The sequence below is a fragment of the Pleurodeles waltl genome, chromosome 2_2, assembly GCF_031143425.1.
Source record: "Pleurodeles waltl isolate 20211129_DDA chromosome 2_2, aPleWal1.hap1.20221129, whole genome shotgun sequence".
NCBI classification, from domain to species: Eukaryota; Metazoa; Chordata; class Amphibia; order Caudata; family Salamandridae; genus Pleurodeles; species Pleurodeles waltl.
Window position 1 is genome coordinate 874,661,169 of NC_090439.1, and position 26,090 is coordinate 874,687,258.

Sequence of the window (26,090 nt, forward strand, 5' to 3'; positions counted from 1 at the left end):
TCGAGTTATGCATGGAAGATTAGTAGGAGATACCCTTGAAATTCAGGTAGGTCTCATGGTACAGCATCTTCTGTCATTGGGTATATGTGATTTTTACCTCATCTGGAAGGTGATCATATCTCTGTGTATCATAACAGATATTTCCTTTTTTGCTTAGTATGTCCAATGTGGTTTTAGCTGGAACTGGGTGTAGCAATGAAGTTTTAGCTTTCATGTTGGTGAGAAAATCTTGGCCATGATGATATTTATACCTCAGGGAAGCCTGCAACATACTGGTCAGTTCAAACTGCTGTGCCCAAGGAACGATTCACCAATATATTTTCACATGTTCTAGCGACATGTAGGTGCAAAAGCAGATGAGGAAGGGGGAATGAAGTGGAAAAATTCAGACTCCCTCTTGGTGTATGGAGAAGTGAGGGCAGCCTAAAGGGAGCTCCTCTGCTTAACTTGCCTGCTTAGGTAAAAACCCTGGAAATCCTGTGCAAGGCCCTGTAAATATAGACAACACTTCAAAAATCTGTGTTTAAGAAACAAGAAACTCTTAAAAGGAATTGGACCAGCATTTACTATATAATATAATGTCCTAAATGGCCTAGATACATTATTCTGCAAAGTGGTTGCCAAGGGGGTTGATATGAACAATGATGAGTGCCCTGAGTTTTATTCAGCTGTTGTAATGATCAAACTATGGATTCAGTATCTTACTCTAGTAGACACTGATATCAACAATTTCAATATTTTATTAAGGCTGAAGAATTCAAGAGCCTTTGGCCCAATGGGTTGTCCTCTATTGACCCTAAGGCATACATTGAATGATGGCCCTTTTATTGGTATTTCATCCAGGACGTTTCATGACACCAGTAAATTACCAGAGGTATAGAATGGGAGATGCACTTTTACCAGTGCGTAGTAATATGTGATAGAGGTTTCTAGCTGCAGATTCCTTGCCATAGAATTTCCAGGTGTCAGCTTTTAATAAGGACCTTTTGCTGAGCAATACCCGTGCCCACCATCGGGTGGCACCGTTCGGATCCCTGTGGCATTGTCAGCATTATTGTCACAGTCACCTATAAAGAGGCCACTGAGGTGTTCACATGTCAGTTCTTTTCCTTGTACGCCAGTTAGCGCAGATCTGGATAGAGCTACCCCTCCATCTTTTTTGGCAGGCCTTTTTTCAACATTTTTGCTTGAGATTTTTTTTGTCTCTGCCAAGGATGTAATCTAGGGAGATGGGATACAAGCTGTGTGGTGCCTGCCATCGTGCCATGTCAGATCCTGGTATGCCTTTTGTGCCTCGAGCATGACCCCAACTCAGTTGTGCTTGGACTGCTGGGCCATGGCTCAGAAAGCTTTGAGGTAACAGTCCTTAAAGGTCCCTGCGGCCTGGCAGTTGACATCGGCAAGCGCAACTCCTCAGAGCTCACGGTCCTCGTTGAAGAGACATTTGCGGGACTACTCCAGAATTCCCAAGTCCTATTCATTCCACTCGAGGTCTTCCAGGCACTCAAGGAAGAGGCACACGAAGAAGTCCAAACGGACTTCAACTTAACCTTGCCCGTCGGCCGACAAGGCACATCAGGAACTTCGATGTTCCAGGCATGGTTCCGCGGAATAGTTGCCAGAGCCAACTCGGACCCAGCCCCCTTTTCCGAGAGCCAGAGCAACCCCTGCTCAATTAAAAGCATTTTACAGGGCTATGCGCCATGTATTTGAGTGGTCAGGCCCGCGGGGACAGAGAAGGTACCATCAGGTTCCGCTGCTTTGGCTTTGATGGAGGCCTCATGGATCATGGAAACAGATGACCTTCTCTGGCGCTGTTCCCAAAGTCGACACACCCAGCGCCACTGGCGCTAGCCCCATTCTAATCTCCAATGATCTGGAGCTGGAACGCGTAGCACAATGCCAATTCTGGCGCCGATGGCACCCACAGGTGCCAGATAATTGCCTGAGCATTTATTAGACCACCCAGGCACTGGAGAGGAATGGGAGGGGTCTCTGGACCCTTTAGATTCCCAGATTTAACCATTAGACTAGTTTGAGGCCAGTGGACTGGACACCTCTCTAGAATCTGGCTTGCTCTCTCCCCCTACTGTGGCTATGGAGGGTGGGCGTCCTAAGCAGTGGTGGCAGTGGAGGTCCTGGACCTTTGAACTACCCTCAGTGAAAGTCAGGACTAATCTCCTGACAGAGTTGTTCTTCCAGGGGCTTCCTCTTCTGAACCAACGGTGCCCATTAAAGCCCTCACTGATGTCCTGCTGGGGACAAGGTCCAAACCCAGCACAACACCTGTGGTTCAAGGTAAGCCATTTGTTTACTGTGCTTCTCTTCGCCTTACCAATGCCACTTGGGTATTCACCAAGGTGATAGCGGTGGTTTCAGCTCATCTGTGCAGGGTAAGGGTTTCAGTCTTTCCTTACCTTGACGACTGGCTGTTGAAGGCTCCTTTGCCCCAGGCAGTCGTCTCCCATGTCCAGGCTACGACAAATCTCCTGCATGCACTTTGTTCACTGTAAACGTGCCAAAGGTGCACCCATCACTCCCTCTCAGATGCTTTTTTTCATTGGAGCTGTTCTGGACACAGTGCAGTTTCAGACTTATCCTCCCAAGCAGCGAGTCCAAGATATAAAGGTTATGGTTCAGATGTTTCGTCCTCTATCCTGGATTTCTGTGAAACAGACTCTGAGGCTGCTGGACCTCATGGCCTTGTGCACCCTGCTGGTCACACATGCCAGATGACATATGCAGCTCTGCAGTGGGACCTGAAGTTCCAGTGGTCGCAGCATCAGGAGGTTTTCTCTGACACGGTCCAGATCTCGAAGGGAACTGCAAAGACCTGGAGTGGCGGTTAACGAACCGCGATTGAGTCAGAGGCATTCTACTCTCCCTTCCCCAATCAGATCTCACAGTATTGACAAATGCCTCACTTCTGGGATGGGGTGGTCATCTGGGAGAGGTGGAGATCAGGGGACTCTGGTCTCCGGTGGAATCGGGACTCCATATCAACTTACTGGAGCTCTGGGCGATCCAGCTAGTGTTAAAGACATTTCTTTCCTTTGGCGGGGTAAGATAATGCAGGTGTTCATGAACAACACCACCGTAGTGTGGTATTACAACAAGCAGGATGGTGAGGGGTTGTGGACCCTCTGCACCTCTGGACATGGCTGGAACACCAGGACATAACCCTGGTGGTTCAACACTTGGCAGGTTCTCTGAACACCAGGACTGACAAACTCAGCCGTCGATGCCTACCAGATCACGAGTGGTGTCTCCATCTGGAGGTGGCACAAGGACTCTGTCAGCAGTGGGGAGAGCCTTAGTTAGATCTGTTTGCCTCCGAAGAGAACGTGTAATGTCAGCAGTACTGTGCGTTGGAGTTTCCAAGGCGGTACTCGCTCAACAACACTTTTCATCACGAGTGGAGCTCAGGTCTCCTGTACACCTTTCCGCCCATACCACTTCTTCCCAGAGTTCTCAGGAAGATCAAGAGTGAGCAGGCCTAAGTATCCTAAGTATCTTGTGGCTCCAGATTGGGCATGGAGAGTCTAGTATCCCGAGCTTCTAAAAATGAGCATTGATACTTCAATCAAGCTGCCCCTTCGGGAAGACCTGTCGCAGCAGCAGCAGGGGAGGGTTTTCCACCCAAACCTGTCAACTCTGCGCCCTCATGCATGGAGATTGAGCAGCTGCAATTGACAGCCTTCGACCTTCCTCCTGAAGTCTGTAAAGTTATTCTGGCAGCTAGGCGTCCCCCATGCCAACACGGTATACGCCTGCCATTGGAGGTGATTTGTATATTATTGTACAGAAACGTCTGTTGTTCCTTTTTCTGCCATTTTCTCTAATATCCGTCTATCTGCGGACTCATTTACTGGGGTTGTGGGTTGTCCCTTTCAGGGCCCTAGTTTTGTCACAGACCAAATTTGGCCAGTTTCTTCCATGGCTCTGCGCTTCTGGCGTGGAATTTTGTGGAAACGTTACTGATGTATGTGCGCCTGGGTGGCGCCTTCATAGGTAACCGTGGCGTCGTACATGGCTACAGCGACGCCGATGACGCCTTGCAGATCTGAACTGAGCCACTTGACGGCGCACAGGGGTATTGCTCACAAAAGTTCCGGTTTCCAAGCTGACACCTGGAAATTCTAAGGTAAGGAATCTGCAGCTAGATAGTCTCTACCAAACAATGTGTTACCGAAAGTATGCGACTTGTTCAACAGTGACATTTTGCCTTCCTGTTACCCATTGTTGTCAGTGCCATTTTCTTGTATGAAAGTATTCTTTAAGTCCTTAATTAATAATCTATTGGCATGAGTTGAAAGCTTTAGCATTATTTCCAAAGTGCCAATGTGGGTTTGTTATGGGATATCAACAATGCAATAACACGGGACCTATTAGCAGGCTGCAAAATTGATGGGATAGATGGCCTGCTTTATTATGCCTTCATTGATATTTGCAGCACCTTCAACACCAAAGGAGAAGCTGGTGCAAAATAAGTGGTCAGTTGCAGTGCCACAGGAGGGTCAGCACTTAATCATTAGCAGCATGTTTGTTCGTTTTGGAAATCTTGAAGTTTGTTACTGGACCAATTTATTTCCTTGAGCTTATTGTTGCGATTCATAGGTGAGGTGGGGCTGCGTGCTTGCCTCTTTTATTTTTAACATCCGTATGCAGTGATAAACAAAAAGAAAGTCCTCCATATTAGTATTCTCTGGTTGTACATATCTGATTTTCATCTAGTCCTCAGCAAGCACTCGGACTAGATAAATCCAAACTTGTGTGATAAATATTACACAAAAATACATTTGCATCATGAATTTAATCAGAAAAAACATCCTATCTGCCCAGTTGTACACAGAATGTATTTATTATTCAGAAGTGACTTTAAAAATTCTAGAATCATTGAGGTTTGTAAAAATATAATGTGTCATTTAATAGAGGTACTAGGTTCTAGACGGCCAATTTACCAGTCAGCGAGATGTTGATGTAAGGATTCCTGCAACATCATGTCTTGTCTGCATGGTCCTATCAGGTTCGCTAGCTGGTACACATTATTACTTTAAGATGAATTGGATATTGTTTGTAATGTAAGCACTTAAATTTGTTTCGTATTGTTTTGTCTTTTTAGCATAAAACGACACCAGGAACGAAGGGCTATATTAAGTCCTATTTTGACGGATTTCAGTGTGCGAATAACTGCAGCCCCTGCTATCATTTTCACCAAAGTTATTTCCATGGAGAATTTGCAAATTGAGGTTAGTGTAATTCTTAATTTGCAGCAAAAATATGTTAACATCTTTCTGAGAAGAGTCGTCTTGTTTACAACTGGCTTTAGCATGAATGATTAGCTTTTAATTGGTCAGTAAATAACTAGGGAAGACTAGGTGCATCTTTACATTTTATGTATATTTACGACACTCGCTTCCAAAACATTGAATCTGTGTGAGTATATTTGAATAGTTCAATAATCGTTTTAAGGCTAAGGATTAATTATTATAGATTGAGCCACGGAACAGCAAACACAGCGGAACGTTCCTTTTTATTTAGCCCAAGGATCATAAACTTCGGAACTTTTACTATTACCAGCAGGACTATTTTGGTTTCAGCTGCTGCCTTCTCTCAGATATAACTGTACATCTGCACCCCTGACTTCACTGCTCAGCACATTCTGTAATCACCATCTGCCTGTGGATCACAGGCCACTATCTGGATCTGAGCTGATTACAACTGAATTGTTCACCCCCAGCAACGGAGCTGCAGCTCGCACTGTGTTATATATTTTTAAAACAATACTATTCGTCCTTCCTTCCAAACTAGCAGACCACTTTGGAGCTGCACTCGTTTTGCCTTCAGATCCAAATACTTTTCATAATATTGTTTTTTTTTCATAACATTGACACTCCCATCTTTATCTGATGAAAGTGCTGAAATCTGTTTCCAAACCCTTGTGATGCTGCAGTCTCTTGCTGTCTTACCAGCCTGCAACCTCGCCTTTCCACAGTCAGTTCAGTACACTGCTGGCCTGGCCAGCTAAACCGCTCACTTCTCCCTAGTTCCCACACTGTCTTTAGAGTGCACACTTTAAAATAGGTAAAACTGCATAATATATTTTTAGACCCATTCTCCGTGTCTTCCCTAATGCAATTATGCAATTTAACATGGTACAAATATGCCTTCCGTAGGAGGCTGGCCCAGTGTATGGCGTGGCACCCTATAGTCCAGGCGACCCATAGTAATAGTGTTTAGTTGTCCAGATAGCAAAAGCTGCCTAGGGGTAGTTGAGGTGAGCAGGTGAAGAATAACCAGGAGGAATGTAAAGCACTTGCAATACCACAGTAGTCAGACAGTAACTCGTGCACAAGAAAGAACCACACAACTGTTACAAAAATAAAGGATTCTTTATTACAGCACTAACTACTAGACTAGCATTGGTATATCTCCCTTTGGAGATATCTACACACAATGAATACACCAAATAACAAACAGAAATAGCATAAAATGTTCAGGGCCCTATGAGATGGGGGGGGGACCATATACTAATTAAGTGGAATGCAAAATCGTGAACCCAACCAAGGTAAGTGTGGTAGTTAGCTAGGGGCTAGGGAAGATTAAAAATGCCAAAAGTAAGTACAGCGAGTGTGCCCAGCAACCAGGTGGAGAGTGGTTACCTCCCCGGTTGTTCCATAGACTAACACAGGGAGTCGTGGTTGGAATCCGTGAGTTTCGGGACCCTTCCTAGTGGATCCCAAGGAAACCCAAAGACAGGAGGAAGGCTGAAGAGTGTCCCCACCCAAGGATACCCAGAAGACAGGAGTACCTACACCAGGGGACTAGAGGTGAAAGGACGTGGAAAAACTCGCTGAAGTCACTGGAGGCCTCAGTTGTCCAGCTGCTGTCGCGACCCGTGGACCAGGCCGGTGGAACCCAAGGATGGTTTCCAGACACAGAAGACCTAAAAAGGAAGGGGACAGAGTACAGCACACTCGAAGGTGCCCAGGTGGTGCAGGTGACAATGCCCACCTTCCAAGAGGTGAAGTTCCTGCAGGTTGGTGAAGGAAGAAATCCAGTTGTGGGGTCCAGGAGCTGCAGAGGATCCTAGGAGTCACCTGCGAGTTGTCCAATGTTGGTCACCGGATTGCAGGAGGGTCAGTGAACAGCGAAGCCACCAACAAGCACAGGCTAATGCAAGCAAGAGGTGAAGATGGATTTGCACGTTTTTGAGGACCAGCAAAGTCCAGGAGACTATACCCTTGGGGAGGCGGACAGGGCAGGCACTCAGCACACAGGAAGGCCAGCGGAAGTTCGATAGAGCCCCCACGAGTGACATACAGGCGATAGACACAGGGAGTCACAAGCAGGCCTCAGCAGCAAAACAAAATAGAAGTCCCATGTCGCAGGAGCTGCAGAATGGAGGCTGATCTTCAACTTGCAGAGTACTGGAGGCTGGGGCTTCTCTGTGCTTGAAGATCTCTTAGAGGAAGAGCCAACAAGCCTTGGCAAGAGCAACAGTTGCAATGCACAGGGTTTCCAATCCAGTGGCAGGAGCAGGGGCCCACCATCTCCCAGGTTGGTCAGAAGATAGGCAGAAACCAGAGGAGGCCACAGAACCACCACCTGTGATGCAGAGCCTTTCGATGTTCGTGGGACAGCAGACCCCACCAGCCAGCCAACATTGTCTTGAGGTGCCTGCGGATGGAGGGGGGAGATTCCTTCGTGCTTCCAGGTGCAAACAGAGACCTTGTGACCCTGGACAATGTATAGCCTTGGATGTTGCAGAATTCTTGCAGGATCCGGAGGAACAATATTGCAATGGGAGCCTTCTCACCAGAAGCAGACTTGTTTCGTCTCCAGAGGCCAGTAGCAGTAAATGTCTTGCAGAGAGTTCCTTGTACAGTCTTGCTTCATGAATCTGAGGACTCACCAATAGGGAAGTTCTTAAGTAACCCTAAAAGGGGGTTGGTCACTCTCTGTAGTGACCCATCTATCAGAGGGGGAAGGGACGTCATCTACCTGGCCTAACCAGTCAGATGCTCCTAGGGGCCTCTGCCCATCTTGTTTCCAAGATGGCAGAGTCAACAAGTCACCTGACAGAGCTCTGTGCACCTCCCTATGGGAAGAACTGGACAGGGGGGTGGACACTTCCATGTCCTTTGTGTGGTTTTGCGCCGGAGTGGGGTACAGGCAGATCTAGGGGATCTTCAAAGGAAGCCCCAGAGTACATGGTATCATACAGCTAACACTGGAATCAGTGTTGTTGCATGATTCCGACATGTTTGACACCAAACATGCCAGGTTCGGTGAAACTATTATGTAGCTGGACTACTCGTACAGACCAGTGTCCACTACATGTCTTAAAATGGGCTCCCCACAATTACAAAGCCCAGAGAATGGAGTCTGGGGTTTGTAGGGGTATTCTGCTCATGCAAGTGTATCCTTACACTTAGGAACATGCACCCTGCCCTTGGGCTGAAGGGCCTACCAGAGGTGTGACTTACAGTGCTTGCGTGCAGTGAGTGCGATGTCGGAGGTGACCCGTAGGCTGCAGTGGCAGGCCTGCAGATACAGTTTGCATTGGCTCCTATTGGTGGCACAATACATGATGCAGCCCATGGGAGACCCTTGGTGTACCAGTGTCCTAGGTACCTAAGTACCATATTCTAGGGACTTACATGGGTGCACGATTATGCTAATTGTGGGACACGAAAGTTACAAAGTAGCCAAATTTAGAGAGAGCACAGCCACTGGGGTCCTGGTTAGCAACATCCCAGTGAACTACAGTCTAAACATACTGACAGACAAAAAGTTGTGGTAACTATGCTAGAAAGATGGTACCTTCCTACACCCTCCTTTACCTTTCTTGAGCCCAAATGGCATTCCTCAATCCTGTATTGTAATGGGCCTCTGGGGCATTGCACTTGGGTCGCCTCTCCTGGGTAACATCACTTCTGATATTTAGTCATGTAGTCAGACATTTTATAAATGTACAGCAGTACTGTTTTAGTACTTGTTTGTTTTATTTTCTTTTTTGCATTGACTTTGCGTTTCCCACAAGAGATGCCACTTAATCAAAAATGTCTTTATTCTTTTAAACGTATACCTTTTGAACCCCTCAAGTTAATTCTTTACCAGGTCAGCCAAGAATTGCTGGTACTTTACTTCTGATGTAATTCCAGCCACCCTAGGTCTGGCATTTTTGGGATATCCCCTTATATGTAACTGCCCTGCATATTGCAACACAGGCAGACGCCAGTAGCCCATTGATCTTTGAGGCTGAACGTTAGGAATGGTTATTAAAAGTGACAAGCTGGAAAGAGTGCAGAGCAGATTCTTGAGAAAATTCCCCATATCTCACATACATTCCAATGAAGTTCACATTAAGGAAATGTGGTTGTGTCTTTATAGGAAGCTGGCTCTGTATATACCATACCAGAGTTAGGTATAGTGTACACAGAGTCCAGTGGTTCCCCAGAGGCTTTACGTAGGACAAAGTAGATAATACTAATGCTCTCTTTTGTGGTAGTGTGGTTGAGCAGTTAGGCTTATCAGAGGGTACTGCTAAACATTTGTTGTACACACACACAGCCAAGAAATGAGGAACACACTCAATGACTAATTCCGGTCCAATGTTTATGTACCAAAAATATACTTTGGTACTTTATTTCTAGAACCAAAAGGATCTTTGTTGCTGGTAAGTACAGTTTTAAGAATGTATCACTTTCAAGTATCAAATGCACTTTGTAATTCACAGGTTTCAGGTAAGCTTTTCAATAGCAAAAGTAAACACAGTGCAAAAAACCATTGAAGGCAATGCAGTCCTAGAGGACTAAAAGTACTGTAGGAAAATGCCTCTCATGGCATGGTTACCCCTAACTTTTTGTCTTTTGTTGATGCTAGCGAAGATTGAAAGTGTGCTAGGACCCTGCTAACCAGGCCCCAGCACCAGTGATCTTTCCCTAAATTGTACCTTTGTCTCCACAATTGGCACAGCCCTCGCACACAGATAAGTCCCTTGTAAATGGTACCCCTGGTAGCAAGGGCCCTGTGGCCAGGGAAGATCTCTAAGGCCTGCAACATATATTATGCCACCCTGGGGACCTCTCACTCAGCACATGCACACTGCCTCACAGCTTGTGTGTGCTGGTGGGGAGAAAAAGACTAAGTTGACATGGCACTCCCCTCGGAGTGCCATGCTCACAACCCACTGCCTGTGGCATAGGTAAGTCACCCCTCTAGCAGGCTTACAACCCTAAGGCAGGGTGCACTATACCCCGGGCGGGGGCATAATTGCATGAGCACTATGCCCCTACAGTGTCTAAGGAAATTCTTAGACATTGTAAGTGCAGGGTAGCTATGAAGGGTATATGGTCTGGGAGTTTGTCAAACACGAACTTCACAGTTCCATAATGGCTACACTGAATACTGGGAAGTTTGTTATCAAACTTCTCAGCACAACAAATCCACACTGATGTCAGTGTGGGATTTATTGAGAAATGCACACAGAGAGCATCTTAGAGATGACCCCTGTATACGAGTCCAACTACTAGTGCTAGGCTGACCAGTTTCTGCCAGCTTGCCACATCCAGACGGGTTTCTGGCCACATGGGGTGTTTGCCTTTGTCACTCTGTGGCCAGGAACAAAGCCTGTACTGGCTGGAGGTGCTTCACACCTCCCCCTGCAGGAACTGTAACACCTGGTGGTGAGCCTCAAAGGCTCTAGCCTGGTGTTACAGCACCCAGGGCACTCCAGCTAGTGGAGATGTCCGCCCCTCCGGACACAGCCCCCACTTTTGGCGGCAAGACCGGAGGAGATAATGAGAAAAACAAGGAGGAGTCACTCACCAGTCAGGACAGCCCGTAAGGTGTCCTGAGCTGAGGTGACCCCTGCCTTAGAAAATCCTCCATCTTGTTTTGGAGGATTCCCCCCCAATAGGATTAGGGATGTGCCCCCCTCCCCAGGTTGTAGGCGGCACAAAGAAAGTGTAGCCATCCTCCAGGACAGTAGCCATTGGCTACTGCCCCTCCAGACGTAAACACACCCTGAACCCAGGAAATCAGATTCCTACAACCTGAAGGAAGAAGAAGGACTGCTGACATGAAAGCCCCACAGAGCCGACGGGAGGCAACAACTGACTTGGCCCCAGCCGTACCGGCCTGTCTCCAGACTCAAAGAATCTGCACAGCGACGCATCCAGTGGGACCAGCGACCTCTGAGGACTCAGAGGACTGACCTGCAACTAAAGGACCAACAAACTCCTGAGGAGAGCGGGTCTGTCCAAAACTACAACCAAGAAACCATCTTTAAAGAAGACTCCAGTCTCACTCCGGAAGGGTGAGTCTTCACACTCTGCACCCGACGCCCCTGGCCCGTGTCCAGAGAAACCAACACCGCAGAGAGGACCCCCAGGGGACTCCAACGACGTGGACACCCTGAGTCAACCTCCCTGCACCCCCACAACGACGCCTGCAGAGAGGATCCAGAGGCTCCCCCTGACCGTGACTAGCCGTTAACAAAGGAACCCAATGCCTGGACAAAGCACTGCACCCGCAGCCCCTAGGACCGAGAGGAACCAACCACCAGTGCAGGAGTGACCAGCAGACAGCCCTCATCCTAGCTCAGTCGGTGGCTGGCCCAAGAAGCCCCCCTGTGCCCTGCCTGCATCGCCAAAGTGACCCCCGGGTCTCTCCATTGATTCCTATCTACAACCCGACGCCTTGTTCACACACTGCACCTGGCCGGCCCTGTGCCGCTGAGGGTGTGTTTTGTGGGCTTGTGTGTGTTCCTCCCGGTGCTCTACAAAACCCCCCTGTTCTGCTCCCGAAGGACACAGGTACTTACCTGCCAGCAGACTGGAACCAGAGCACCCCTGTTCTCCATAGAGGCCTATGTTATTTGGGCTCTACTTTGACCTCTGCACCTGACCGGCCCTGTGTTGCTGGTGCTGGGTGTTTGGGGTTGACTTGAACCCCCAACAGTGGGCTGCCTATGCCCAGGAGACTGAACTTGTAAGTGCTTTACTTACCTGAGAAACTAACTATTACTTACCTCCCCAGGAACTGCTGATTTTTGCACTGTGTCCGCTTTTAAAATAGCTTATTGCCATTTTTGCCAAAACTGTGTACATTACTGTTTGAATTCAAAGTTCCATACTTACCTGTGTGAAGTACTTTACAATTTATGTACTTACCTGAATTTTGAATCTTGTGGTTCTAAAAATAAATTACGAAACAAATATTTTTCTATATAAAAACCTATTGGCCTGGAACTAGGTTTTTGAGTGTGTGTTCTCATTTATTGCCTGTGTGTACAACAAATGCTTAACACTACCCTCTGATAAGCCTACTGCTCGACAACACTACCACAAAATAGAGCATTACTATTATCTCATTTTGCCACTATCAACCTCTAAGGGGAACACTTGGACGCTGTGCACACTATCTCTCATTTTGAGATAGTATATACAGAGCCAACTTCCTACAAGTACCAACACAGTTTACAGGTAACTACTTGACTTACGGTCCCAGTCTCCGGGGGTTAAGATGGCTACAGTGCAAGGTTCATGAAGACACCAAGGGTGCACCACCAGCAACACAGGGCTGGCCGGGTGCAGAGGTCAAAGTTTTGTGTTGGGCGCCCAGTGGAAACCATTAGAGACTGGGGGCGCTTGGAAGGAAACAGATTGCAGGTAAGCACCCGCGGTTTCAGGGAACAGGCCCGGGGGGAAAGGGAGGCTTAGATCAGCACAGGGGGCCACAGGTCAGCACCATAAATACACCCTCAGGGGCACGCGGTCGGCTAGGTGCAGGGTGCAAACACAGCATCAGGTGCCAAATGCTTTTCAGTGAGGAACTTCAGGTTCACAAAGAGACTGCAGGCTTGGTCCAGGGTGTCGGCTAAAGAAGTTCAATGGCTGGACAGGTAAATAGAGATCCCGCTGGGCTAAGTTGGACTGCCGGTTGGATTCCCCAAGGCCAGGGGGCTGTCGGTGCAGGGGTACATTTAGGCGGCTGAACCTTCACCGGAGCCAGTCGTGGTCAGGGGGTTCCTCCGGATTTAGGCTGCAGGTGTTGTTATGTTGGTCAGGGAGGGTCAACGCAGGGTGGACTCAAAGTTGGAATCTCCTGGGGGCCTTCTCTCGATCGGTGGGCCACCTGGCTGTTGGGCATTTGGTGCAGAGTGGGCAGGTCTTGCGAATCCGGAGTGCTCTGGACTCCTTGTTGGGGGTTTCTTTGTGGACAGGGTAGGCAGGTAGTCCTCTGGGGGTGTGTAGAGGTCGCTGGTCCTGCAGGATGAGTTGTCTTACTGTAGCAGGAGTCTTGAAGCTGCAGACAGGTTGGAGGGGCTGCGGCCAAGTCAATTGTCGTTTGTAGTCTTCAGTGCTGGTGCAGCTTTTCAGCGCTTCTTGTTCTTTAAGATCACCAGAAATCTGAAGGGTAAGATTCAGGTGTGCCCCTAAATACTAGATTTAGAGTTGTTACAGGGGTCAGAGAGCAGTAGTCAAAGGCTACGGACCCTGAAGGTGGCTACACCCTTCCTGTGCCCACTCCCTTTAGGGAGTGGAGCACATTCCTAACCCTATTGGCTATCTTCCTCCAAAACAAGATGGAAGATTCCGCAAGGTGGGGGTCACCTCATCTTTGGGCACCCTAGGGGTGGTCCCAGCTGGAGTGGACACTCCTCCTTGTGCTTACTATTTTTCACGCCGGGCCTGTCGTCAAAAGTGGGTCTTGGTCTGGGGGGGGTGGATATCTCCACTGGCTGGAATTCACTGGGTCAACATAACAAAGGGCAGGAGCCTTAGAGGCTCACTGCCAAGTGTTGCTGTCCTGCAGGGGGGGGGGGGGGGTGAGCACCTCCACCCAGAGCAGGCTTTGCCCCTGACTCCTGAGAGCACAAAGCCTCTCACCCCTTGGGCTCAGAAACTTGTCTGGTGATGGAAGGCTGGCACAGATCAGTCAGCCACACACTACAGAGTGGAGTTTATTTCAGGGGGCATATCTAAAATGCCCTATTTGTGCATTTTACAATACATCCAACACTGGCATCAGTGTGGGTTTAGTGAGCTGAGAAGTTTGATACCAAACTTTCCAGCATTCAGTGAAGCCATCATGAAGCTGTGGAGCTCATAGTGACAAATTCCCAGCCCATGTACTCAGTATGGCTACACTGCACTTACAATGTCTAAGAACGGACCTGGACACTGTAGCGGCACATTGCTCATTCAGCTATGCCCTCACCTGTGGTATAGTGCACCCTGCCTTAGGGCTGTAAGGCCTGCTATAGAGGGGTGACTTCCCTATGCCACAGGCAGTGTTTTGTAGGCATGGCACCCAGGGAGGGATGCCATGTCGATTTTACCTTTTCCTCCCCACCAACACACACCATCTGCAGTGGCACTGTGCATGTGTTTGATGAGGGGTCCCTTAGGGTGGCATAATACATGCTGCATCTCTTCGAGACCTTCGCTGGCCACAGGGCCCTTGGTACCACTGATACCTTTTACAAGGGACTTAGCTGTGTGACGGAGGTGTGCCAATTGTGAAGCAATGGAACAGTTTAGGGAAAGAACACAGGTGCTGGGGTCTGGTTAACAGGTTCCCAGCGCACACTCAGTCAAGTTAGCATCGGGTAAAAAGAGTGTTGGGGGGGTGACCGTGCCAAAAGGGGCATTTTCCTACACAACCACCTCCCAAGAGAAAGAGAGTAACCTTTCCCAGGAGAGTCTTCTGTGTCCAAGTAAAAGAACCTGGAAAGTCCATCTGCATTGGCATGGACAGTCCAAGGTCTGTGTTCCACTGTAAAGTCCATTCCGTGTAGGGATATGGACCACCTCAAAAGTTCAGGGTTCTCACCTTTCATCTGCATAAGCCATCTGAGCGGTATTTAGTTAGTTTCAACAATAAAGTGAGTACCAAACAAGTATGCCCTCAACCTTTTCAGGGACAAAACCACAGCAAAGGCTTCTCTCTCAATGGCACTCCAACGCTGTTTCCTGGGGAGTAACCTCCTACTAATTAATGCAACAGGCTGGTCATGGCCGCCATCATCATTGGTTTGAGACAGGACTGCTCCTATCCCATTTCAGAGGCATCTGTCTGCATACTGAACTACTTAGAGTAGTCTGGCGCTTTGAGAGTTGGTGCTGAGCACATTGCCTCCTTCAGTGCGTCAACAGCCTTTTGACAAATAACCGTCCAGTTTATTTTCTTGGGCATCTTCTTTAAGGTAACTTTTGTGAGGGGCATTACAATGGATCCATACCCCTTCACAAACCTCCTGTACTATCCAGTCAAGCCAAGAAATGCCCTGACTTCAGTCTGGGTTTTTGGAACTTCCCAGTCCAGAATTGTCTGGATCTTGGGTTGTAAGGGTTGAATTTGGCCTCCAACCACAGGGTGGCCCAGATATTCAATGGAGCCCTGCCTTATCTGGCATTTTGATGCCATGGTAGTGAGTCCTGCAGATTGCAAGGCCTGCAAAACCTTCCCAAGGTGGACCAGGTAATCCTGCCAGGTAGAGCTAAAGAAAGCAATATCATGCTAGAGGGGTGACTTACCTATGCCATAAGCAATGTTTTGAAGGCATAGCACTCAGGGAGGGATGCCATGCCGACTTGACCTTTTTCTCCCCACCAACACACACAATCTACAGTTGCAGTGCACATGTGTTTGCTGAGGAGTCCCTGAGGGTGGTATAATACATGCTGCCGCCCTTAGAAACCTGGTCTCAGTGCCCTTGGTACCACTGTTATATTTTACAAGCAACTTAGCTGTGTTCCAAAGGTGTGGCAGTTGCGGAAGCATTGGTGCAGTTTAGGTGGGCCTGGTTAACAGGATCTCAGCACACACTCAGTAAGTTAGCATCCGATATCAGGCAAAAAGTGGGGAGTGTCCACTCCAAAAGCGGCACTTGCCTACAGTCCTGTGCTCCCAGATGCTAATAGTTGGCAACTGTGATCAAATCCAAGAATACAGCGGATGCGCTAACATAAGTACTGTAATCATCTTCTAAAACAAGGTGCATAAAGCAAGTACTGCCATTTATTTTCAACATCTAGTATTAGAATGAGATCTTATTCTTTACAGCACCCAGATCAAGTCTTTCAGAAGTTCTGGAAGGGAGCAGGGGGTGAAGTGTTGTGACCAAATGTCCCTACAACAGATGGTTTGAGTAAAAGTGATATTGTTATGCTCCTGCAGCAGTTAAAGAGAAGCCAGAAAGCGTGAAGTGTCTGATTCTTGATTGAAGCATTATGGCTACAAGGCACTGAAGGAAGGACGCACCTATTACCTCTGACAGATAATCTTTCTGAAGCGTCTATCAGTGCTACAGCCTTCTTTTGCTATTAGAAGGAAATTAGAAGTAAAAAGTCATACACAATTCTGAATCAAATGGAATCAGTATAGAGAGCAGAATCAGAAGGGGTGCCTGGGTATCATGTTTACAAGTGTCCAGAAGAAATAATCAAACTGTAAATGAAACTTATTATAAATATCTAGCTAGGCCAAGAGCTGTACCTAATTAGTGCATAGTATCTCCACAACCCTTGAATGAGCAATTTAAAATGTGGGCCAACTGGCCTACCGGTGCTAAAATATCCTCCCATCTGATGTAGGCTGGTTATTCTTTCATGAGAATTAAGAAACAAGCTCACCCAAAGGGACACATCTATGAGGGGATGTCAAAGAGAGTTATTTTTTAAAGTTAAACTAACTAAATTCTTGAAGCTAGTGCTTTTAAGAGAGTGTATTTCACTAGCTAAGTCATCACCAGAGTTTCCTGCTAGCCATTGAGCCAAAGATCGAATTATTTTATGACTGAGCCATGTGTAAAATCCCTACATATGTGATACCATAGGAAACACTTGATAACTATTCCCTCTTGTTGCCATATAATAAGCAATCGTACCTGAAACCACAGTAGGCGAGCGTATTACTGTACTGTGGTGTATATATGCAGTTCCACTCACAGCGGCGGCCAACGCAAATCTCAAGGGGAAGGGTGGGTGGGGGTGTGTTGCAACTCCCGGGGGGCTGGAGGGTGGGGTTTGGGGGGGGAATAAAAAAATAATTAAAAAAGAAATTACCGCTTCCGGTCACCGCCACCTTGCTCCTCTTTTTACGGTGTCCCAGCATTGACTGGGACACCAACAGAGGCTCCCCATCAATCCTGGTGCTGCTTTCATGCGAATGCTGGCATGAAAGCAGTATCAGGATTGGTCTGAGCAGCTTGAACTGCCCTAAGACACTGCCCTGGGATCCTTGTAGTTTCTCCAGCCCAGCTGTTCAACACAGCCAGGCTGGAGAAACCTAAGTGTGCATGTGTGGTTGGCTGGCCTAAGATACACATGCGCACTTAGGTGCACTTTTTCCTCTTCCCCCCCCCCTCCAACCTCCCATGGCCCTGCCTGCCCCTCCCTTCACATGCCACTGGCAGAGCCAGCAGCTGAAAGATAAAACGATAAATAGGTATTTTTATTTTCAGCTCCTTACTTAGCTTGGGGGGGTGAAGGTGGGTGAGGGGGGGGCGACGCTTCTTTACCATGGTGAAGGAGCCACCCTGTCCACTCATGCACTAAACATGATGGGCACTTCCCATTCATTGACCCTTACAATAGACTCACTTGCTCTCCTGCCTCTCATGTCCACAGTGGACTGGTGAGGCTTTGAATGATTGGCTTCTTGCAACATGAACCATAGAGCCAAGAACATGAACAGAACCTTTTCCTTACGTGACAACAGTTAGTAAAACATAAAAAAATGAATCAGTAGAATTTAAGGGCCACACCAAAGAGCAGAACCTACTGTTTTAGGTTTGATTTTGCCACAAGCAGTGCTTAATTTGAGCCGATGGAGACCACTGACACTTTTATTTGGGGACCGGCATTTATTTTTCTGCTTCAGACTTACCAAGAGTAAGAGAGGAAAAACAGACTGAGAGGAAACATGGAGGAAGAGAAAGACAGAGAAGAGAGAAAGCAGGACACGGTTAGAGTGAGATAAAGGGACAGAGTGTGTCTGGTAGTGAATTTAAGAAGCATGAGGTAGATTCAAGATTATACAGCCCTGGTATTTGCTACGTCGACATTCAATTAAACTGGCCGCAGGTTTCAGAGAAGAGCCTTGGGCACCAACACACATTCTGTTACAAATTAAGTACTGGCCACAAGCGACAATAGCATAAAATGAACCTTTTTGACAGAATTCTGTTTACAGTACAGAAATTATTGCAGACGGTGAGGATTGAATTCTTCAGCCTCCATTCCAAACAGCCCCCTCCCTCCCAAAAAATGGGCGGGAACTGGTTACTTTGTGTGTGAATATTTGTACACCCTTCTAAAAATGGAACAACTCTGAAATGCATTAACAGAGCAGCATGGAACTATGGTGCTGTTGTGTACAAGGGCTTATTTTTTAACTTGGAAAGTAAGAAGGCTTTTGATGAGACAGAAAGGGAAAACATAAAACTCTTCTTTTATCCAATACAAGCATTTTCAAGCCAAGCATCCTTCGAATGAGAACTTTCAGGTTCTCGCTATCTTGATCTCTTCATTCACTCTAACTGACTTGCGGAAGATTGCGATGCTTTTGCCAGCCCTCAGGTCAGCTCCTTAGTCGTTGTTATCTGGAGCCTGCTGGTAATCCGAATGGGGAGTTTGGCTCATTTTTCCCTTTAACATATGAATTAATTTCAAATTCTCTCTTTTTATTGAGTTGCCAAGAAATTTTTCAAACCAAGAAATTATCATTCATAGCAGAAAACTGTTAATACACAGAAATAACTTTGGCTGTAGAACAGTTTTTTAACTCCTTTTAGTTGCATGTTAGTTGAGCTCTGGGAATCTCAGACCATCCTAATTGTATCTGTCACATCTCCCTAAGTGTTGCTCTGATGTGTGTCATTATGCATGCCATAGGTGCTTTTGTTTCAGCCCCACCGACCTAGTACCTTGATTCACAGTGGGAAAAAATCAGTCAAGCGAAAATGAGAAAATCAAATAATTACATTTTTGAACCTCAGTGAGGAACTGGGGTGTATTATATGGTGTGGTTGAGCGACCTCACAGTGTACTGCACTTACCAAGCCCTTTAGAACCAGCAGGTTTCGTTTGTTAAACCCTCCAGCTCAACCCTGGGTAGATGTGGCACTGAGCAGCATGACTTACACAAAGGATCAAATGTAAAGCATTTAAACAGCACCAAAACAAGTGAAGAAGAAATTTAAGTGACACAAGAAATCTGATACCAATTTTAAAAGTAGACTATATTTTATGTATTTTTAAACACCATAACAAAAAATGTCCACCGGGGGGTTTAGGAGAAATACTAATTACAAGGTATAGTAAATATGAACTTATTCAATAAACCACGAAAAAGCGTTGGCAGATTCAACAAATTTGACATTTACAAACTCTTTCGAGAAAAACTTGGGCAAATATTAATGTGGTTACTTTGAGTTACTTTAGGTGACCTACTCTGTCATGGAGCCAGTCAGAGGGACCAGCAAGGTCCACAAGAACAGTTAACTCAGAGGAAGAAGCACCTTTTATGATGTTCAAGACACTTTTCCATCTCTTTGAAATAGGATCATATGGAAATGGTCCTAATGCACAAGGAGGCTGAAGAGGTAATGTGTTTGTCGGGGATCTTCCTGTGCCTATTCCTCGGTTCACAAGTTTGGTAAGGCAGTCCTGGACACAGGTGTCAACGTTCCTCAAAGTCCTTTCTGGCCTGGCAGCAGTCCAGTCGCCTCTGGGCTGCAAGTCAACCGGTATGCAGGTCAAAGCAGAATCCTTCTTTAGACAATAACTCTCTTTCTGGGTGATCTAGCTTCACTCCGATGACTCGCCCAAGTCCCGCAGACTGAGGTGCAACTTTGAGCATCATGTCCTGATCTCTGGTGTTGCATGGCGAAGAGAAACCACGGCATGAAGATTTAGGCTACCACCTTGCCCTAACAGGCTTCTTCAGCTGTTGTGGCCCTGTGCTGTGAACAAGAAGTCAGCCGTCGGACCCTTGGAGTCTCTGGCTTTGGCTGGGATCAGGAGATGACTTCTTCATGAACAAGACACAGCTAGCACAGTACCTTCTCCTTTTGTAGCCATCAGGTTCAGCTGGTGCAATCCACACCTCTGCAGTCTTTCTTTACTGTCTCCGTTTTGCTTCAGGACAGACTTCCTTCAGTCCTCTTTTCCAGTCCATTAGGATCTGAGCATTGGGTGCCAGGGGTGCCCTTTTTATGCTAGAAAATTCCCTCATGGTGGCCTCAGTCCGTAGCCAATGGGCTACTAGGTTCCCTTCCTCCTGATGACTACTTACTGCGAAGTGTGGCATCTGGCTATCCCAGGATGAACCATTCTGCCCACTTCTGACATGGCAGAACCCCTCTCTTGGCAGCCGAAGCTCCCTAGCCCAACCCAGAGATGTGGCTACCAGGGGGGGCCACACTGCTCTGGAAAACTGTTTTAGCAACTGATTTTCCTTTTCCTTCCCTGGTGTCTGACTGTCTACCTTAACAATAGATCCAGCATAGAGGGATCGTTCAGAAGTAGTCCAAGAGTTACTCTTCCATTTAATTCAGTCATATGTAGGTCATGGTTCATAGAATATTCTTCAAATATAACAACTCAGCCCAGCCAAGGTAAGCTGAGTTGCTATGTTTGAAGAATAGCTATAAAATGAATTAATCACTACATTATGGTTCCCATCTTGTAATGGATTGAAAGAAGAGTATTCTATGAACCATGATCTACATTTGACTGGATTAAATTGAAAAATAACTCTTGGACTACTTCTGGGTGTTCCCTTTATGTTATATTTATTGTTGAATGAGGAATGGTTTCTGAGGAGTAGAACCAGGAGGGGTTGAGCGACATCTAGTTACTTTGAACTACTAACTCTAGAATGCCAGCTTGAAGAGCTTAGTCATTCCGGCTTCTTCGTCTTCTGGCGCATTCCCTTCCTCTTCCCTGGACAGGGAATCAAAAAGAATCGACCAACTTGGGAAGAAATTTTTCTCTTGCTCCAGTCTGGCATTGCGGTCCATTAACACCACATGCCTTTTGGGCCGCTACACAAATACATTATGGGATGTGAGCGTGCAGGATCTGGCACAGGTACCGGAAGAGGCCTGGGCCATTTTCTCCCAAGCTGTTGCTGACGGGAGAGACGCTGCCAAGTTCACTATTTGATGTGGACTGGACATCACTGACTCAGTAGGCAGATCGGTTGCAGCTTTTCGGGGGATGTCCAACAATTGCTTATAGACATGTCCTTCAATGGCACCCATCTCTTCGGAGACAAAGAGGACTCAGAGTTTGAACGCTTTAAGGAGTTCGGGGCTCCACCTCAGTCCCCCGGTCTTGCAGTTGCTCCTCGCCCCCCTCAGTCCACTTTTCGCCCCTTTTTGGCTACGGAAGGGGCACCCAACCGCGTCCATTTCCCTCAACCCACTGTGCCGCGCATGCCTCTGCATGGCCAAGGACACGGGATCCAACTTCCCCATGGATCAGAGAGCCAGTGGTTGGCCCAGTCCATCACCCTCCCCCTGCTGCAGCTTCCAAGCCATCCTAGTCTGTTGCTCCATCACAGACTAGTTGGTGGCAGGATTCGCCATCACCTGCCCCACTAGGAATCCATCACGTCAGACAGGTGGGTTCTGCTAATCGTCCAAAGGGGCTACTCCCTCCTCTTCGAGAATTCCCCTCTTGCCATACCACCATCCTATGATCAGATGAAGGAGGATCTCTTGGCAATCCTACGCGAGGAGGTTATGGCTCTCTTGGCCACCACAGGAGTCTCTGTGCCAGAAGTAGGTTGTGGTTGTTATTCCCTCTGTTTTCTGGTGCCCAGAAAGGGCAAGGACCTTAGTCTATCCTAGACCTTTGGGCCCTCAATCTCTTCATCAGGAAGGAAAAGTTCAAAATGCTCACTCTGGCTCAGCTCCTTCTGCCCTGGACACCGGATGGTAGCGTTGGACTTGCAGGACGCCTATTTCCATGGTCCCGTCGTGCCTGGCCACAGACGTTACTTGCGGTTCGTGGTAGATCACGAGCACTTTCAGTTCACCATGCTCCCCTTACCAGCGCCCCTCAGGTGTTCACAAAAGTGATGGCAGTGGTCGCAGCTCATCTGCGCTGGCTAGGGGTTTCAGTCTTCCCCTACCTCACTCCCTCTCAGATGCTCCCTTTCATTGGAGTTGTTCTGTACACAGTGCAGTTTCGGGCTTATCCTCCCAAGTGGCAAGTCCAGGATATTCAGTCTATGATACTGACGGTCCAGCCTCTGTCCTGGGTTCTGGTGAGAATGACTCTGAGGCTGCTTGGCCTCATGGCCTCCTGCCTACTGCTAGTCACATATGCCACATGGCATATGCGGTCTCTGTAGTGGGACCTGAAATTCCAGAGGGTGCAGCATCAGGGGAATCTCTCTGACAGGGTCCAGATCTCAGAGAGAACTGTGAAAGATCTGCAGTGGTGGTTAACAAACCAAGGTTGCGCCAGAGGCAAATCCCTCTCCCTTCTCCAACCAGATCAGGCAGTGGTGACAGATGCGTTACTCCTGGGTTGGGGCAGCCACATAGAGGAGGAGGAGGAGATCAGAGGCCTCTGGTCTCTGGCGGAGTCAGTGCTCCACATCAGGTAAGGAACCTGCAAGTAGAATATGTCTTTACCAGATACCTTGTTACTAAAGGTAATTAACTTGCTCTACAAGCAAAAAAACACCCCTAGATATGTGTGTGTGTGACCCCATACTGCAGACATGGGAAATATTAAAGGTCGGTTGGGGGCTGTGTTCAGAGCATTAGCCAGCTCCTTGTATTAGATTACCAATATGCTTTGTGAATGAGATACAACTGCCTGCTCTGTCAGAATCATTACGCTATGGGGGTGGAGGGGGGAGTGAGTGAGAGAGAGGGGTAGAGATGTAGAGGGGTTGAGGTAGAGAGAGAGGGGTTGAGGTAGAGGTATAGAGATAGGAGGTAGAGGTGTAGAGTTTGGTAGAGGGAGAGAGAGAGGGGTAGAGCAAGAGAGAGAGAGAGGCAGAGGTAGAAAGAGAAGGAGAGGTAGAGAGAGAGGTATAGGTAGAAAGAGAGGGGGTAGAGGTGTAGAGAGAAAAGGGCAGAGAGAGAGAGAGAGGTTGATAGAGGTTGAGGGAGGTAGAGCGGTATTGAGGTGGAGGTAGAGAGAGGTGTAGAGGTAGAGAGAGGGGTAGAGGTAGCGAGAGAGGGTAGAGGAAGCGAGAGAGAAGGGTAGAGAGAGAGGGGTAAAGGTAGAGAGAGAAGTAGAGAGATAGTGGTAGAGAGAGAGAGAGGTAGAGGCAGATAGAGTTAAAGGAAGGCAGAGGGAGAGGTAGAAAGAGGGTAGTGACTGGTGGAGGTAGGGATAGAGAGAGAGAGGTGGAGAGAGAGAAGTAGGTGTAGAGAGCGGGTTAGAGTTGGAGAGAGAGGGGTAGAGGTATAGAAAGAGGTAGAGGTGTAGAGAGAGGTATAGGTGTATAGGTAGAGAGGGGGAAGGTAGAGAGAATGATAGCAGCAGAGAGAAGGGTAGAGGTATATATAGAGGTGTAGAGAGAAGTAGATGGAGAGATAGAGAGATAGGTAGAGAGAGAGGGGTGTCTGAGGGGTAGCAGTAGAGAGAGAGAGAGGTATAGGTAGCGGGGTAGAGGTAGAGAGGCAGAGAGGGGGCAAAGAGAGAGAGAGGAAGAGGTAGAGATAGAAGTTGCGGTAGAGACAGAGAGGTAAAGGTAAGAGAGAAAGAGTTAGAGAGATATCGAAGAACAACGTGCCATCACAAACGAAACCTTAAACCATTGGTGCCTTTCTAAACACGGTGTTTTCACTGGTGTGGTGTGCACACATTGCTATGGACAACCAAAAGAACACAAAGGCTGCAGTCCCCCAGACGGGAGGAGGGGCCATCACACCCTGTAACAGGAGGACCTGTGAACGTAGTGTGATGGCCAACAAAAATGTTCACTTGTTGAAATCGCCTGGGAGGGATCAAAGCACACAAAGGAGGGACATTTAGAAAAGTGCACCAATAAATTGAATCATTTAAGACAAGCACAACAAAGAATGAATGGTAGTATTGGGCGTGGTTAAAGCTCGTAGACTGAATACAGCATGTCTTGCACGTGCTGCCTAGGCTCGACATAAAGAGGCATTTCCTTACAACCTGTATTTATTAATTTGCCAGGCGTGGCCCGTCCTTTAGGGCGGAGGGGCCACACACCCACCTTTTGCCCCTCACGGATAGTGTCTGTCAGGCTGAACAAAGGTCAGCCTGACAGACACTCTTCATTTTCAGCTCAGACAGCCAGGAGTGAGACATGCGCGATTTGCGCAGACTCCTGGCTTCCTGAGCTGAACTTTCCTGGGCTGAGGAGGTCACAGCTCCTATGGGTGTGACCTCCTCGGCTCAGCAAAGGTGCCTCGAGGCCCTCCCCTGGGTCACGAGGAAAGCGTCACCCATTGACTTCGACCTGGACGCTTCAGGTTTAAGCCTTGAAGCGCCCAGGGCGAGTGTTAATCAGTGACACTTCGTCACAGAGTGGGGTGGGTCTGCAGTCTCACTGACCCCATCCCACTCTGTGATGAGGCTGGGACTGCTGCCTTCCTTCATTGGCTGACCTAAGGTCAGCCAGTGAGGGTAGGCAGCAGTCCCAACCCTCCTGCGACCTCGAGGCTGAAGGTAAGTGTGTGTATGTGATGTTTTTAAATGAATGTTTGGTGCGTGCCTGCATGTTTGAATGTTATGAGTGTTGTTAATGGATGTGCGTGCGTGTCTGTGTGTGAAAGAATGAGTGTGTGTGTGTGCTTCCCGCCCGCCTCCCTCCCTCCTAAAGCTGCCAGCCGCCACTGTAATTTACTTATTTTGTAGGTGTTATATAGCCACGATAGCCACTTTGTCCCTTACCTAAAAACTTTGGCTTATCCAATAGGGTTTTAGTACATTGTAACTCCTTATGGTAATAACTCCTTATGGTAATTATGCCAGAGAGAGTTTCATGCTGTGCCAAAGCACAAAAATCCTTATGCTGTGAACAACAGGGAAGTTGCTACACTGAGGTTTAGGTAAAGTCAAAATTAAAGCCACACTTGATCAGCCCCTTCACTATTTAAACCGTCCACTGCATAAGTTTCTTCCTTTGCAGATTATAAGCACAGCACTTGGGGGCACAAGCTCTTCATGGAAGCCTGATCATACTTTTTAGGCATGGAAGCGAACAGAATTTTAATTGTATTTTGCATGCAGTGTCTGGATGTTGTGATGGCTATCACACAGTCTGGTGAGCATATGGTGCTGCCACACTCCAATAGTGCAAAATCCTAAGGTGTGGCACACATATGTAGAAGGGTCTGTAGATCATCTTTTTTTTCTTCCTTTTGGGGAAAGTGGACAGGTGACTTGCTCTCCTTACCTATTCCTTGGGGGTGAGAAAACTCCATATATTTCTTTCGCAGTTTCTCTAGCTATGCACATTTTAGGTTCACCTTAAGTGTCTTCAAACCTTGCAATTTGCATGTTTTATGGGATAGTTAGCACTCGCTCATCCCTTCATTAATGTGATCCATTGAGCCGGAAACTATGCAAGTAATAAATGGCACTACATTTTGTAGACAAAAATGGTGCGCTTCCCATTACAGAAGCTAATTGTAATGTTTGTAATCTTTAAACACAGTACCCTTAAGCATCTTAATGTTTTTTTAGTATGTTATAGATCCAGTCCAGTTAAAACCCAGTCACTGGGAGTGACATGCTCCTATACTAGTTACACGGACAGGATGTTGGCACTTTTTATGCTGCTGGAAACTTCATTGATCTAAAGCTTTGCTCACTGGCTTTGGTGTGCTGCATTACATAATTTCCTTTTTTTTAAGTTGAACTAACCAGGCAGCTGCTTTGTGGCTGCCATAAACCTACTATGGGTTTACAAAGTACTTAAAAGGGCTTACAGTCTGCCCTTTGCTTACCATGGGTTGACGTGATTGTAACTCTCATTTGTTTGCTTCCTATGGCTTTTCTTGTGCAGCTTGTTCATCTTGAGTGAGTCTCCTCATGCCAGACTCCCTCTCGCCCTCCCCTGTGCTCCATTGT

General features: G+C 47.4%; 1 protein-coding gene across 3 annotated transcripts in view; it reads left to right on the plus strand.

The window, feature by feature from the left end:
- Positions 1–26,090, plus strand: part of VPS13B (vacuolar protein sorting 13 homolog B) — a 2,423,697-nt gene that overhangs the window by 1,526,181 nt on the left and 871,426 nt on the right. For all 3 annotated transcript variants that reach the window (XM_069220546.1, XM_069220545.1, XM_069220547.1), the window contains exon 32: positions 5,123–5,249. In XM_069220546.1, coding sequence (XP_069076647.1) covers positions 5,123–5,249 — 127 coding nt within the window. The remainder of the gene's footprint in view (positions 1–5,122; positions 5,250–26,090) is intronic.